The 16,385-nt window shown below is 32.5% G+C and overlaps 2 protein-coding genes across 3 annotated transcripts; one reads left to right on the top strand and one right to left on the bottom strand.

The window, feature by feature from the left end:
• Window positions 1-2,318: 2,318 nt before the first annotated feature.
• Window positions 2,319-14,250, bottom strand: LOC140051413 (phosphatidate cytidylyltransferase 1-like). Of its 2 annotated transcripts, XM_072096627.1 has the most exons (14): window positions 13,938-14,067; window positions 12,890-12,932; window positions 12,296-12,414; window positions 10,903-10,999; window positions 9,275-9,454; window positions 8,914-8,974; window positions 8,727-8,785; window positions 8,189-8,327; window positions 7,970-8,070; window positions 7,606-7,653; window positions 7,126-7,230; window positions 6,565-6,699; window positions 6,041-6,144; window positions 2,319-5,391 (listed from the first exon to the last, which is right to left on the bottom strand). In XM_072096627.1, exons 1-14 carry the CDS (start codon window positions 13,943-13,945, stop codon window positions 5,274-5,276), a joined length of 1,317 nt encoding a protein of 438 aa, XP_071952728.1. In that variant the 5' UTR covers window positions 13,946-14,067; the 3' UTR covers window positions 2,319-5,273. The 2 variants fall into 2 exon arrangements, with proteins under 2 accessions (XP_071952728.1, XP_071952727.1); XM_072096626.1 differs by lacking the exon at window positions 12,890-12,932 and having other exon boundaries at window positions 13,938-14,250.
• Window positions 14,251-14,681: 431 nt separating this feature from the next.
• Window positions 14,682-16,287, top strand: LOC140051549 (radical S-adenosyl methionine domain-containing protein 1, mitochondrial-like). The gene is made up of 2 exons (XM_072096799.1): window positions 14,682-15,024; window positions 15,324-16,287. The coding sequence occupies exons 1-2, from the start codon at window positions 14,790-14,792 to the stop codon at window positions 16,274-16,276; spliced, it is 1,188 nt and encodes a 395-aa protein (XP_071952900.1). The 5' UTR covers window positions 14,682-14,789; the 3' UTR covers window positions 16,277-16,287.
• Window positions 16,288-16,385: the final 98 nt, after the last annotated feature.

Raw genomic sequence — 16,385 nt, 5'->3', positions numbered from 1 at the left:
TTTAAAGGTTTATCACACCGAGGAGGTTGGAGAGGTTGTGTTGGAAGGGAGGGCAAGAAAATCGCCACTGCTTCTTGTTGAAGGATAAACTTATTCCAGTCAATATTATTATTACTTTTTAAGTATCAATAACAAACAGGCAGTAACTATAACAACCATACATTCATAATGATAATCAATTTTATAATATCCGTTATGTATAATTAATTCTTGTTTATATTTACCATATATTTTATTAGTATTAGTTTATTATCACAATTGTTTAATACCGATATTGTATTGCGACAAGCGTGTCGAATTTTATAATGATTATTATTTATTATTCAAACCGTCCTACCCTATAACAAATGGGAACAAACGATGGGCAGGCTTATGTCGGGAGACGGAAAACGTTAGGAAGAAGGAAGATATAATCATCAATTTTGGTTTTTTTGCATCGCTCCAAGGAACAAGTTACCATCGGTTTACTACGGCTGAAAAATGCCTGGATATTTGGAAACTCGTTACTCGGACTGAGCAATGCGCATACCCCAAAGCACGTTTGGGAAAAGAGAGTCTATGAAAACATCTACCGATAAATATTGAGACGCATGTAATCGGTAGATATAATAATAATAATAATAATAAATAACATTTATAAAGCGCAAGAGACAAAGGTTTCAAAGCGCTGTGTTTTCCAAGATCAGTGCAAGTAGTAGCGTGCGATTATGCTTCTCTGAAGAGATGAGTTTTGAGTTTAGTTTTAAATGTGATAACAGATTTTGATGAGCGTATTTCGAGTGGTAGAGTGTTCCAGAGTTTTGGGGCTGCGACAGCGAAAGCACGATCACCGTAAAACCGAGTTCTGGAACGGGGTCCAGGTTTTAGAAGAAGTCTGCTGGATGAACGAAGCGAAGAGTTGATGAGCGGCGTCTTTTAAAGAAATATTTGTTGTCATAATTATATCTAATTCCACACAAAACCTACATTGTTCGTCAACAGTTTGAATCATGTTTAGGCCTACCAGGAAATGGGCTGATATTAACGTTAAATTAACAATGAATGTCAATTTAGGTAGATATCAATATAGGCCTAGCCGTTCTTTCGCCAACATGTTGCGTTGAACAAATTACCATATACGTCACTTATATATTAATATAATAATACTATTGGTTTTGAATGTCAATATTATTATATTAATGTACTGTCAGTTCATTTTCTATGTCAATTCAAATTATTAAGAGACTCGGTGATGTATTTTATACGCGCATTATTGACATCACCTGTATTTCATAAGTAACCCGGTATTCTTGTAATGAACTTGTTATAATGTTGTTTTACGCAATTATTGTAATTCAACAATTGGTTAAGAATATAGATATCTAAAGTAATGTGATATCGATCTAGTCGTGGCACAAAGAAATTACACGAGGACGATAATGATGTGCTGATGGTGATGATGATGTTGATGATGAATATGATAATGATAAAGAAGATGATGATATTATGATGATGATGATGACGATGATGGTGAAGATGAAGATGGTGATACTGATGATGACGATGATGATATGATGACGATGATGATGATAATGATGATGATAATGATATAAAGACGATGATATGATGATGATGATGATGATGATGATAATGATGATGATGATGATAATGAACAACTGGAGATCATGTTAATGATGATAATGACACATTCGAAATACGTTGTATTAGGTCTACTTCCTTATTATACTATAAAGTGAAGATTCGTTCAATATTTTGCCGAGGGTTTGGGGAGAATTTAGTTCGTGAACTATACCAATTATGAAATGTGCTATTACGTAACTTGAAACTGGTCTACTCAAACTTGTTCATTAAAACAGTTTTATGTGAGGAACGTGTTTCGAGATATGATCATTTGTAAGATTAAAGAGCCGCATAATGATCATGGGATGTGACGTTTAGAAACGGACTGATAGAAACTGAGTAGGATGATCGAACATTCAAAATCCATTGAGAGTGAAGAACGAAGCTGTACATATAATTCTAAGAACTGCAAATCGTATGACGCCTAGAAAATGGTCCATGCATCTTTACGTTACTTCACGTGCAGTATTTATAAACTTCGCTAAACTTTATGTGACAAAAAAGAATGTGATGTGCCCATTATATGGATATGATGATGTCATACCGTTACCATATTTGGGTATATCACTACCATATTTAGGTAGATCACACTTTTTATGTCACTATAGTTTGATAGTGTAGACAGAGATTAAGAGAGAATACAAGGAAGATACAAATCGATAACAAAATGACTACACGTTGGCTACAATTTCGTTTGTCTCTATCTGAAGGAATTTATTAAATTAAAAACTAATAAAAGAGTACAGAAAACAATGCGCTAAAACTATTACAGAGTAGATTGTGATTAGTATATTTTATCTAGAAAGCAAAATATGTGTACATCATACATGATTTATACATTTAAACAACAAGATATTTCATTAAAGACAACACAAAATATCAACGTCACATTTTATACTATTCTTATTTGATACAAGGTCTGAACACGACTTCTCAAATATCTCAATTAAAGACCACATCTCTGTAAGCTCAGGTATTGAATAAATGGTCCTTCATTAAGATTATTCTATAATGGTGATTGCGGACTAGTCCATTTTGGTCCAGAAGTATCCTAGGAACTTTAACTTTTCGTATCTAAGACTCTGGAGAGCACGGGCGATTGTCGGTTTATCCAGGTAAGCTAGGCACGAAATAGACTCAATATATAATTGTTAAAAAAATCTGTGCACATTTAAGACCTGAGGAATATGGAGTGCAAGAAAAAGAAGAAATAGACAAAACAATAATAAAAATAGCCAACATGGTCATTGGTAGGATTTTGTTACAAGAGAAAATGACAAGCATGGTTCCACTTGGCCCTGTCATTACCTGTAATATACATTATTGCAAAAACACAAGTTATGCCAGCAAAAGTTTACCAATATCGAACACAAGTTATAACTTTACCAATATCGAACTATCTGAAAACCCAAATACAGACAGTTGACCGGGTCCAAATGGTCCTAAATCCTTGTTTTAACCATTAAAACAAAAATGGAAAACCAGACATATTGTTGCAATGGTGTCCAGTATTGGGAGAGTTGATAGTAATGGACGTTATGCTTAAAATAGATTAAACCTTTCTTAAAATTGACCACCCATAAATTAAACCAAAGGCGTTTTTCTTCTTGTATGTAGGGCGTGTAGTTTTTAAAGAGTTTAATGTTGTTCTAACAATAACGAATGAGTTTCTCGACGTTCCGATCAATATTCTTTGTCCTCAGGAGTGAGAATGTTATAACTCAACATTGAAAAAGGAATATACCTATGTTATTAGTAAACTAATTCACACAATCATTGTTTAAACTAAAAATTAAATTACTTTAAAAACTCATAAAGTTACATCTTAGTCTTACATATAATAAATTAATTTGTTTAATACACTATTTTGGAAATTAATAAATTCAAATATTCATTATTCCATTTTCATTGGTTATTTATGGTCAATCGTTTGTATTATAGAAATCATTTAAATTTTGGCCATTATTAGAGAGAGAAATTTAAATTGGTTAAAAAAGTTTCAACATTTGTATAACATTTAATACTTTTTATATAAAAATCATATTAAAATTATACAAAATTATTGGTGAGTATAATTATTATGAAACATTATTACTGAATATAATTGAATTGAATAACTAATAATAAAAATTGTTTTAACTTTCCAGCTCTTTACTTATTGAAAAGAATGAGGGAAATATTATTATTATTCAGGGGTCACCCCTTATTCAGGGGCCAACCCCTATTCAGGGACCAACCCCTATTCAGGAGCCACCCCTCATTTGGAGCCACCTCCTATTCAGGGGCCACCCATTATTCAGAACCAACCCCTATTCAAGGGACACATTAATAAATTTGTTTTGTTGCATTATGCTTCAAAATCATGATTAAACTGAATGAAACACATGCATATGACAATCACTTTTTTTGTGATTAATCTTTAACATTTTATGATAAAGCATAACAAAATCAGCCTCATCTAAGCACATTAAATTGCATTATTTAAAAATTCCATACATCATTCGAACTATTTGATCCAAATACTTAAAACTGACGCACAATACTTTACTGTTAAGTAAATGCAGGTCTAGTCAAAAGCACTCCTTTTAATTAATGACTACATATGTCGATTACTCAATTAGCTGGTATAGTAATTAATAATCAGTTTCACAATAATGAATGTAGTTATTAATTAATATATTAGAAAAATGTTCACATTTAAACCAAGGTAATTTTAACTACTACAAATTAACTTGCGTCATGGAGCTAAGTTAATTGGTCAGTTGTTTTTTTTTCAGACATACTGGATAACATTTTAAAAGTAATTCTCCAACCTGAGAATGTTCATTTGTTAAGTTTTCTCGATGTCTCAGTATCCAGTCACGTTGTCTCAGTATCCAGTCACGTCATAGGAGGGCAAAACAAATTAATACATCTAAATCATTATTTATGTTAGTATCATTTTTGGTCAGTTTAGAGTTTTATTCCTTAATTTAAAAATTATTATCAATATACCTTTACATTATTTTTCTACCCCTTTATAATTATTTTTTTTTTAAATAACACTCTAAAATGCTTAAGATTAAGGCACCCACAAAAGATAAAAAATGATGGGGGTTATAATGCTTGATAACAGATTTGGCCAGGTTATTGTTTGGACTTAAGAACTATCTACTGCACTTTACTCTGTAATACCACAATACTACACACTCAAATAATTAAATTGTGTAACATATTAAATACATTATCTTATAGATTGTTGTGTACAGTGACAGGAAAAGAACATTACAAATTGCATTTCAAATGTGAATAAAATATTTATATATCTAAATGATCACGACATTAAATATAGGATACGCTTGGAAAAGGCTTGTAAACAAGTCATGTGACCAGTAGTTTACCTAATAAGGCTTGTCTGTGTACCTAGCAACAAGTTTTTGACTTGGGTACAACTATTTACTCTTTGTTACCTTAAGCTCTGTCTACACTATCAAACTAGTTTGACAAAAAAAAGTGTGATGTGCACAAATATAGTTGTGATATGTCCAAATATGGTATGACATCATCGGCACATCACATTTTGTTGTAACATAAAGTTTAATAGTGTAGACAGAGCTTTAGCAACTGTCGATAGAATTACACAGAGAATGTGACTGTGACCGCCATGTTGTCTTTTATAGCTCAATTGCTCCACTCTTCACCAAATGTTCCTGTAAAGAGTTGTATACCGTCATCTGGTCCTCAACGGGTAGTTGGAACAACTGCTGAATTAGTTTTTGAGGGTTTGCAGTTCTGTGTGAAATAAAGCAAAAAGAACCAGTGCTATTACTTATTAACAATCATTAGCAAACATTGGCAAGATATCAACACACAGACTTTTATTGCCGTTATGCAATAAATTTGGTTGTAGTCGCTGTTTCTAAAACGCAGTAGACAAACAACAATTCAACAGTACGAACATCAGGTATATTCCTTTTATTGTAGCTGGCTTAACATAATACCATGGCTTACCGGCAAGCTGGCTTAACAATACCACTGCTTGCACCAGTTATAACCTTCTATCTACGTTAACACTGTTTCATACACTGTAACACTTGTCCAACTGGTAAACAGTAACTTACTAACATAGATTCCGCATCTCCGTTGCCTAGTTTTATAAGCGGACACATTTGTTATGCAAATTAACAACTTTACGGCTGACTAAGCCAACAACACCGCATGGTGTTTAACAATACAGTACTAACTTTACTGTAGCAACACAGACTAAACGTGTAGACTACCTATATAGTATACCTATGCACAATCCACAGGAGTGCATATATTTATATTTACAAAAATGTACATAAATAATTTACATTATTTGTAACAGCTACCTGTCATAAGCCAGTACAAACAAAATATTATTATATAATAATATGATAATATAATTTTATAAACTCACTTGAGAAAGGTGAAGATGTAGACATAGAGGAATGATGCCATAATAAATTGACAATCAAACCTATCCATGATTCCGCCATGCCCTGGAATAACATCTCCAAAATCCTAAAAAAAAAAAAAATAATGGATTGATTAACAAGTGAAAATTGAATTATGTATTTTTACATATTATCCCCCTGAAAAAAATGTTTTTCCAATTTTTTGGGTTGAATATGCCATTCTAATGTCACATAATAGTTATTCACTTTGAAAAAAATTTGGATTGAAAAAAAAAAATTATTTACTTAAAAAACTGTAATTTAAAGCAAAAAATAGTCAAATTGGCTGTGAAAACATTATTTTTTCAGGTTTATTTTCTACGGAAGAGACTCACTTGATTAAAACTACAAAATGGCCTATTCATTTTACACGTTTTTAGGGACAATACATCTTGAACATTTGGCAAATAGCTCAAGAGGAAACCATGGCCCAACACAGTAGTGGGATTGATACATTGATTGAAGAAACGTCTAGAATTGCAATTACCTTAATTTTGAATGCTCTTTTGAATCCGCTTGCAAAGAAGCCACCGAATGGCCCCACCAACGAGGCAAAGGCTGCAATCACAACAGCGTGTAGCTGCGCTGGATAAAGTGTTACTGTACTCAGTTGGAATCCAAGCTGTAAGAATAAAAAAAGTCCTGATTGTATTACTAAAGCCTTGTCTACACTATTTAACTTTATGCGACAACAAATGTGATGTGCCCATATATGGACATGATGTCATATCACTACCATATTTGAGAATATCACTACCATATTTGGGAATATCACTACCATATTTGGGAATATCACTACCATAAATGTTCAATGCCTTAAAATGTTGTTGCACGTCAAGAAAGTTACAAATATAAAAAAAAACAAAACATGTTTAAAGTGGTATATTAGATTTTCAAAGGAATTAAAGCTCTGTTCACACTATCAAACTTTATGTTTGATCTATATATGGACATGATGATGATGTCATACCAGTACCATATTTGGGAACATCACTCTTTATTGTGTAAAACTAGTTTGATAGTGTAGACAGAGCTTAAGAATACTTACAATACCAAAGGCATCCTTCAAAATCATTGGCAAGTGGTACTCCTTTAGGTGGAAGGTTGAACTTGGAGTACATCTCATCACAAAGCTGTGACTCTCTGAATCAAACTAGTAAAATGAAAACAAGGATTTTACCTTAATTTTGGCATTTAACAAAAGCTGTCGCACTGATGGCAGAAAAGTGGAATGTTATAAATTTGTCAGATGTAGGTAAATAAATCAAACTTCTATATATGGTTCATTGTACCGTAACAGGTGTTAATAAGTGAGGTAATACATACTCAGAAGCGTATTAAGGCTAATATACATGATGAGCTTTGGCTGAATGGGACAACCCCCATAAATATAGTTGAAATATATAGAAATACACTGGACAATGTGTTAAGACTTTTAGTTATTATGTTCCTTTCTTAACCACGATTCACTACTTACAACTTACAAACTAACTAAATTAATATTATCATCAAATAAAGAATTACGTACCATAGCAGGGCAAGTAAGATATGGATGTGGAGCCAGAATTGCTGCAAACTGAAAGACAAATTTACAAGTAACTGTTATCAATGACATAAAATAGCAATTCAATATTCAGTATACTGACAACTAAAGCTCTGTTTACACTATCAAACTTTGTGACAAAAAAACATTTAGATGTACACATCTAGTTTGTGTGCACATTGCTCGTGTAAAGAACCTAGTACATCTTTCAAGAGTAGGGGTTAACCCCAGTGTGCTAGTTCACCATAATTGGTTGCCGGTGGCACAATGGGACCCTTTGGGGAGAAGAATGTTGTTGAAAAGATGTAACAAAGTCCACAGCGTCCTGATCATTTGTAAAAATACTTACGAAAAATGCAAAAACAAGTGTTGAAAACAGAGCACCAATAAAGCCTTCCCATGTCTTCTTGGGTGATAGCTTGATCAACGATGTACGACCAAAAAAGAATCCTGCAAAAACATGTTACAGGGTGTTGAGAATCTCAAAATGTAAAGATTCTGTATTCTGTATTTATCTATCTATCTATTTATGCTGTATTTTATCTTTTCATGAATACAACTTGCTTACCAAACATATATGCCATGATGTCATTACAGATCACAGATAATGTTGAGATAATAAACCATATGAGACCTTCAAACATGGTTTGAGTAAGCAGATTGGATTGTGAGACAACAATGAGGAGTCCAATATGAGTCCAGCCAAACTAGGAATAAAAACAATGTTACAATGTAGTGAAGCTGTAGCTTGGTGGTTAACATGCTTGCCTTCCTATCCCAAGGTTCGGGGTTCAATCCTGGCATCATGCCAAGGGTTGTAACTCACGACTCTTTCAACTCAACTCCTTAAGCCTCAAATAAGACTTATATATTTATTATATTATAAGCACGACAAATTATAAGGTAGTTTATCCATCCTGTAATTGGCGAGTCTGTGCTTGCTGTTGGATGCAAATGAATTTGTTTTTAATATGGAGTTGTAGTTACGTATTTGGCTGGCAATACTTGGATTTAACATAAAGTTTGTTTATGTAGATCTGTTTGTCTATTTACCAATGCTAAATGTAACAATAATCACATGAACTGTCATGAAAGGCTATACTTACCAGAGTGAATTGCACAAGATAATAATTCTTTACAAGCGATAGGACAAAGAAGATAAAACCTAAAAAAAAAATATATATATCATCTAAAAGTAGAATATAAATATGAAAGAGATCTACTTAGTATGCAGTGAGGGTATAGTTGTAGGACTATATCATTTGTGAACACATTCATTATCTGTAAACTTACCAAATATATACAAGATGAAAGAGATGAATCGATAATAGTCTATAAGAAATTGGAGAAATTCCTAAAGAAAAAAAAAAAGAGAAAAAACTGGAACATGAATAAAAGAAAAACAAAATATTACTGTATGGGGTGAGATTTTCAAGATCAAAAGGTAATTTAAATCAATATCTTGGGTACTGGGAATTATATAAAATGGCAGATATTAGAAAAAGTTGTAATTCTGACCTGAATACAGTGGTCTAAAGGCTACTACATCTTGGATTCAAAATATATTAATATTCATCTTGTAATTTTCTGAATATCTGATCATTGGTAAATAAAAAATTGAGAAGAAAAAAGTAATTATTTAGCAATGACTTACAAAGTCCCTGTGCAAAACAATGCCAAAATAGTCCTTTAAACTCTGTCCATACACAAAGTAATTGGCACACAGAAGAAAATACCAGCTGAGTGAGCGGAACCATGGCAAGTCTTTTGATCGGTAGACAGCGTAACCGATACTGATTATTTCATGAAAGCACATCATCTCGATCAATAGCACCTACAAAAAGCAAATATAATTAACTTTTATCTTTTCTCACTAAATTTTTAATCATTATCTTTAAATATTGGCGGTATCCTACTACAGAAGTTGGTAGGGTTCTATTATATTTTAGTTAGTTGTTGGTAACAAGTTAGTTGTTGGTAACAAGTTAGTTGTTGGTAACAAGTTAGTTGTTGGTAACTAGTTAGTTGTTGGTAACTAGTTAGTTGTTGGTAACTAGTTAGTTGTTGGTAACTAGTTAGTTGTCGGTAACTAGTTAGTTGTCGGTAACTAGTTAGTTGTCGGTAACTAGTTAGTTGTCGGTAACTAGTTAGTTGTCGGTAACTAGTTAGTTGTCGGTAACAAGTTAGTTGTCGGAAACAAGTTAGTTGTCGGTAACTAGTTAGTTGTCGGTAACTAGTTAGTTGTCGGTAACTAGTTAGTTGTCGGTAACTAGTTAGTTGTCGGTAACTAGTTAATTGTCGGTAACTAGTTAATTGTCGGTAACAAGTTAGTTGTCGGTAACTAGTTAGTTGTCGGTAACTAGTTAGTTGTCGGTAACTAGTTAGTTGTCGGTAACTAGTTAGTTGTCGGTAACTAGTTAGTTGTCGGTAACTAGTTAGTTGTCGGTAACTAGTTAGTTGTTGGTAACTAGTTAGTTGTTGGTAACTAGTTAGTTGTCGGTAACTAGTTAGTTGTCGGTAACTAGTTAGTTGTCGGTAACTAGTTAGTTGTCGGTAACAAGTTAATTGTCGGTAACTAGTTAGTTGTCGGTAACTAGTTAGTTGTCGGTAACTAGTTAGTTGTCGGTAACTAGTTAGTTGTTGGTAACTAGTTAGTTGTTGGTAACTAGTTAGTTGTTGGTAACTAGTTAGTTGTTGGTAACAAGTTAGTTGTTGGTAACTAGTTAGTTGTTGGTAACAAGTTAGTTGTTGGTAACTAGTTAGTTGTTGGTAACTAGTTAGTTGTTGGTAACTAGTTAGTTGTTGGTAACTAGTTAGTTGTTGGTAACAAGTTAGTTGTTGGTAACAAGTTAGTTGTTGGTAACAAGTTAGTTGTTGGTAACAAGTTAGTTGTTGGTAACTAGTTAGTTGTTGATAACTAGTTAGTTCATGGAGGTATAAATTTTTATACCTCCATGGTTAGTTGTTGGTAACTAGTTAGTTTTTGGTAATTAGTTAGTTGTTAGTAACTAGTTAGTTGTTGGTAACAAGTTAGTTGTTGGTAACAAGTTAGTTGTTGGTAACTAGTTAGTTGTTGGTAACAAGTTAGTTAGTTGTTGGTAACAAGTTAGTTGTTAGTAACTAGTTAGTTGTTGGTAACAAGTTAGTTGTTGGTAACTAGTTAGTTGCTGGTAACAAGTTAGTTGTTGGTAACAAGTTAGTTGTTGGTAACTAGTTAGTTGTCAGTTACAGTACTAATTACCTGTGTCAGCAACTAGTTAGTGTACCCAGAAACGTACTTACCAGAATAGTCAATGCTACTGGTCCCATCCAAATAATTAAAACAAAGCCTAGGATAAGCAACATGGAAAAGAAACCACGAATAACCCAATTCTGCCATCTAAAAAAAAATAAAATAAATAAAAAATTTGCAAATTTCGTTTTATAATAGGAACCACAAATGAAGATTTAAGTAAAGATAAGAAAATGTTGAAAATAAGGGAACCAATGGGAAAGAAAAACAAAAATATGTGTAAATAATAATCAATAGCACGTTTTGAGAATTGTGCATTATAATATGATTGTAATGAAAAACAATACAATGGTGACATTTAAATGTATTATCTGATACTGTATGATCATTAAACATTCAAAAGTTATAAATATTAAAGATGTCTTGTCTCCTAAAATCACAAAACATTCATAAGAATTAAATTTAAAATTAAATGTTAACAGACTATGAATAGAAATTAGTGGATTAAAAAATGTTTACACTTTACTTTACTGCAATGGATAAAAAAACACAATTATACTATAATTACAAATTAGACTCTGGTTGCCAATTAAGGGATTTCTACTATTATTGTAAGTTTCTGCTGGAAAATTAGATAAATATAACATTTTGAATTCATTATTTTCTTTTATATACTAAATTGTTTTATTATTTTTGTTCTTTTATTTTTTTTATCAATCCCATTACGTCATTTGGATTGTATTCTAATACCATTAAGTTCTATCTTTATTTTCTATTATTGACAGTCGCTGTACATCATTAATGAGATCGTGCAAAAGCTTATCAGATGATCCCTGCAGAGGAAGTGAGTATTTTACATGATTTGTTAATTGCCACTTTATTGATAATTAACTCTAATAATGATGGATATGCTATGTTCAAATTAAAATAGAATTCTGTGTTTGCAACAACATGAGATTATATTTCGATATTCCATTTATAACAATCTAAACATGAAACCACTAGAGACTTTACCTGTAACCAGCCTGCCATATTATTTTAAAAGAATTTCTATTTTAACTAGTTTAGTTATAGTTAGAACATGGAGATATTACCTCCATGTTTAGAAGCTACTGTAGCTAGAATATAATATAATACTATTATGCCAAGATCCAAGACATTTTATTGGTCCATTTTAAAATGGAAATACTTTTTGCTTGGCATAATTAAGACAATAAAACAACAAGAAAATTACATCACATTGCAAAAGGCTTAATTGTCAGTGAATAATTTGTATAACATAATAATACAGTACTGACCAATATTTCATTTTTTGTTCGCATTTTGATAATTCATTTCTCTTTTAATTTAAATAATGTATTTCTTTTATAATGAACAATTTATTGTTTACGAAATGTTATTTTGAAAAATAAATATGATAAAAATTTAAAGAAGAGCCCCTACCTTTGTGGAAGTCGTTTTAAGATTGTAGGCACATGATCTTTCTGAGCAGGTATTGGCGGTTCATTTATTTGTGGTATCCCAACCGTCTCTGGAGGGACACATCCAGAGCTTGTCGGTGGCTGAAAACATAATAGATAATAGTTTCACAATGGTGGATAGTAGATACTTTAGAAATGATAATTAACAATTATTATAATTGCTTTCTGAAAAAAAAATTACATCAGTTTAAATACAATTCCATGAGGTTTGAAGACCATCTGTTTTATTTCAGATCTATAATGTTTTACACTAGATAATCAACATACACCTTTCTCTACAAGTATGGTACATTTAACTTAACACCTATTCTTATATTGAAACATTGAGGAAATAAAAAAACCAATTTAAAAATGGACTGGAAAATTGAATCTGACCCACGCTGAACTTTTGAGCACAGTTCTTTTTAACATTGTAATATAAGATCTTTGTAGAGAATTCATGCAAAAATGTTATGGCATAATGATCTCTGTTTCATGTACAATAATCAATTAAGAACTGGTGCTGTCCCATTAAGATTCAAACAGAGTAAAATGGGATAAAAATGGTGGTACCTACCCCTCCCAATGGCAATTCGGGATCTATATCTACAGTTCTAGATCTGAAACACAAAAAGACATGGACGTGCACATTCAATCATGCAGTGCTCAATTAAAAGGACTACGAAAGTACTATAGATGGGAAAGGATGATTTGAAATAGGATTTCTGGCCATTTATTAAAAATTATACAAAAGGATGCTTGGACTAGGTCATAGAGATATTATAATATCTCTATGACTAGGTGTACGTTACTTTTGATTACATTATACAATAATATGCCAAAATATTTTAAATTAAAATATATTGTTGGTTGTAAATTAAAGTGTATTGTAAAGTTGTAAGTGTAATGTATGAAAAAACAGAAAATGATATAGACAACTATAAAATATTTAATTTAAATTAGAAATGGAAATTAGTGTAAAGTTTAAAAAGATCCAAGAAATAAAGGATGAAAGATCAGAGAGCTAATTTAAAAAGAAAACATTTATAAAACTGTAATTTAAACGGTGGTAAAAATAAAGAAATGCAAGATTGCTAGTTGAAACATTAATGGTTAATTTTTATCAAGCAAAATTAAAGCATTTACTCCCAGGATTTGCTCTCCACAGTTAAACATGAATCAGTGTACAGTTTATGCATTAAAAAAAGGCCTAGGATTAAATTAAAATAGGTCTAGCCAGCTAGCCTACTACACAAAAGAAGCCTACTAACTAAGGCTAGGATACTATACTACACTAGGGCGCCTAGAGTACAAAAACACAAATTATTTACATTTAATAATATTAACAAAATATACATACCCAGGCCTAGTTTATATTCGTATACAAGTAACAAAATGAACTAGGAAAATAAACTACAGTAGCCATAGACAATAATAGTTGGTGGTCGTTTTTGTTTGTTAATCCTAGCCAGGCGGACACGCCTCCCTTTTAAAACACCACACAATGCAACGTTGCTGTTTGCTTGTCCATTCCCCCCGATCCATCCGTCGATGATGGGCTTCAGTCAGCGGCTAGCAACGGTTGGCGATTTTAGCAATAGTTTATCATTTTTAGCAAATCTTACCTCATCATTTGTTTTATCCGTAGCTTGACCGTCTCTGTGTCGCAGCTCACTCATAGCGGGACTACTGCTCATTTACGTAAAATTAACAACAACGTTTTGTTGTAAAAAACGGCGTTTCTCTATTTTTTGGTCGTCGTTTTTTTTTTGTGTGTAAACTTTGAACTCTCCGTGTCAAGGTCAGCGCGTCAAGGGCAGCATGTTTAATGAAGCATATCGTTGGTTCATGTGCACATTACAGATTAATTTTTACAAAACAAAAACATTGCTGCCAGGTCTTAATAAGGTTCTTTGGTCTAAATATAAACTAATATCGGAGCAATTACTGTGAAAAGTCTATTTCAGTTCAATCAAGTCGTCAAGAAATATAGAAAATAAATGCATGCATTGAATATCAAATTGATGAAGACTCTGTTAACCGGTCCCAGAAACAGTATACAAATTGACATTCAATTCTATTTAAAGTGTTATTAATAATAAAATATTGATTGCGCTTTTAACAAATTTATTATCAGACCAGGGAGGATGGTGATTCTTTGATATGAATTTTATTTTCATAGTTAACAAAGAAACTGTTGGTGATATCAACTGATGATATTTGATTGCTTGTTTTCGTTAAAAATGTTGTCGTCGATGCCAATTATTATAAGAAAAGTATGTGCAAATTATATGAAGGCAGAGCTATCCATTTTCCGTAGTAATTTCAGTTCCATGCATTCCGATGTTGTGTCTGAAAAATACCCTTCCTTCGTGCAAGAGGCCGCAGTTCTGTATGTCCACTGGCCGTTTTGTAAACGCAGATGCACATATTGCAACTTTAATAAATATATCGAAAGTAAAGAGCAAAATAAAGAAATGACAAATTGCCTTGTAAAGGAATTACAGACTTTATTGTCGATTAGTGGAATCAAGAAGATAAACTCTATATTTTTTGGTGGTGGAACACCTAGTCTTGCTGATCCAGATATGTTTGAGAGAATTATAAATGAAGTTACTAAACATGTGTACATGTCTTCAGATGCAGAAATCTCAATGGAGGCTAATCCTACTGCGCTAGAAGGAGAGAAGTTAGTTTCATTTAAATCAGCTGGTAAGTATACACTTTGAAATAGCAATGATATTCCTGCAGCAACAAAAACATCCAACAAATTGAAACATGATCATCAAATGTTTCTTTTAATAAGATTAAAACAATCATATTAGTAAATTTGTAAAAAAAAATGTTAAATTGGATATTTTAGGTATTTTCCTAATCCATGGATTAAAGATAATATAGAACCATATTCTTTACTATTATTATGCCTAATCTGTATCCTGAGCCCTAAAGTAATCTGTGTGACTAATACTGTAGTAATAATGTTGTTACGATTCATGTTTTTTGTTTTCAAGGTGTCAACCGCATCTCCATTGGTTTACAAGCACTAGATCAAAGAGACCTTAACATTCTAGGTCGGGATCATTCCGTAAAGGAATCCATGAATGTTTTGCACCAAGCTAAGACACTCTTCCCAGGATGCACTTCCATAGATTTAATGTTTGCCAGACCAGGACAAACCACTTCATCTTGGGTTAAAGAACTGGAAGAGATTCTGAAACATGCAGATGATCATATCTCACTATATCAATTGACTTTGGAACGTGGAACAGAACTGTTTAATTGGTATCAAAAGGGAGAAATTTCTGTACCAGAGAGTGATGTAAGCGCAGAAATGTACAAAGATGCTGTTTGTATGCTAGCCGAGGCTGGGTACGACAGGTATGAGGTGTCTAATTTTGCCAGACCCGGTGCTCAAAGTCAACACAATCAAGCGTATTGGTCAGGCACTCAGTATATTGGAATTGGACCAGGGGCACACGGACGATTTGTACCCTTGAACCAGCATATGTATCCCGATACATCAGTGCAAAGGGTGACAGATAATCATTCAATGATGAAAATTGATGAGAAGGTTCCATTTAAAAATGGGTATCTTACATATCCGCCAAGAGAAGCAAGAATCCAGACACTGGAACCGTCGCCATGGATGAAGGAAGTTATCAAATACGGCCACGGAACGCGAAGAAGAGTCAAACAAAGCACCAAAGAAATATTACAAGAAATAATAATGTTGGGAATGAGAACAAAAGTTGGAATATCCAGTAAAATATGGTCGGAATATTCCAACAGAGTTTCGTTGAGGGACATTTTTTATGACAATAAGCTGGTTAGAATTTTAGAAGACGGTGAATTAGTGGAATTAACAGATGGATATTTAAGACCAACAAAATCTGGATTAACAGTCGCTGATAGTGTAACTGCGGAACTGATACTTGTTCTTGATAAATACTGTCAAGATATATAAAAAAATGTTATTAGGTTACGTATATGTAACAAAATAAAAACAAAAAAATAAACTAGTTTGTCACTGTTTAATGTCAATATTGTATAAATAACTGATTAGAAGGAGCATA

The sequence above is a fragment of the Antedon mediterranea genome, chromosome 6 (assembly GCF_964355755.1).
Source record: "Antedon mediterranea chromosome 6, ecAntMedi1.1, whole genome shotgun sequence".
Classification (NCBI taxonomy): domain Eukaryota; kingdom Metazoa; phylum Echinodermata; class Crinoidea; order Comatulida; family Antedonidae; genus Antedon; species Antedon mediterranea.
Note: the sequence above shows the minus strand (reverse complement) of the source record. Positions and strands in the feature narration are given on the sequence as shown.

What these genes read in the sequence shown, in the direction of transcription:
- LOC140051413 (XM_072096626.1), bottom strand. Translation starts at nt 14,009, where the DNA reads ATGAGCAGTAGTCCCGCTATGAGTGAGCTGCGACACAGAGACGGTCAA. An exon ending in ATCTTGTGCAATTCACTCTG is followed by an intron (nt 8,328 to 8,726) that starts GTAAGTATAGCC and finishes TTTTATTCCTAG; the next exon opens with TTTGGCTGGACTCATATTGG. An exon ending in CATCATGGCATATATGTTTG is followed by an intron (nt 8,071 to 8,188) that starts GTAAGCAAGTTG and finishes ATGTTTTTGCAG; the next exon opens with GATTCTTTTTTGGTCGTACA.
- LOC140051549 (XM_072096799.1), top strand. Translation starts at nt 14,790, where the DNA reads ATGACAAATTGCCTTGTAAAGGAATTACAGACTTTATTGTCGATTAGT. An exon ending in AGTTTCATTTAAATCAGCTG is followed by an intron (nt 15,025 to 15,323) that starts GTAAGTATACAC and finishes TTTGTTTTCAAG; the next exon opens with GTGTCAACCGCATCTCCATT.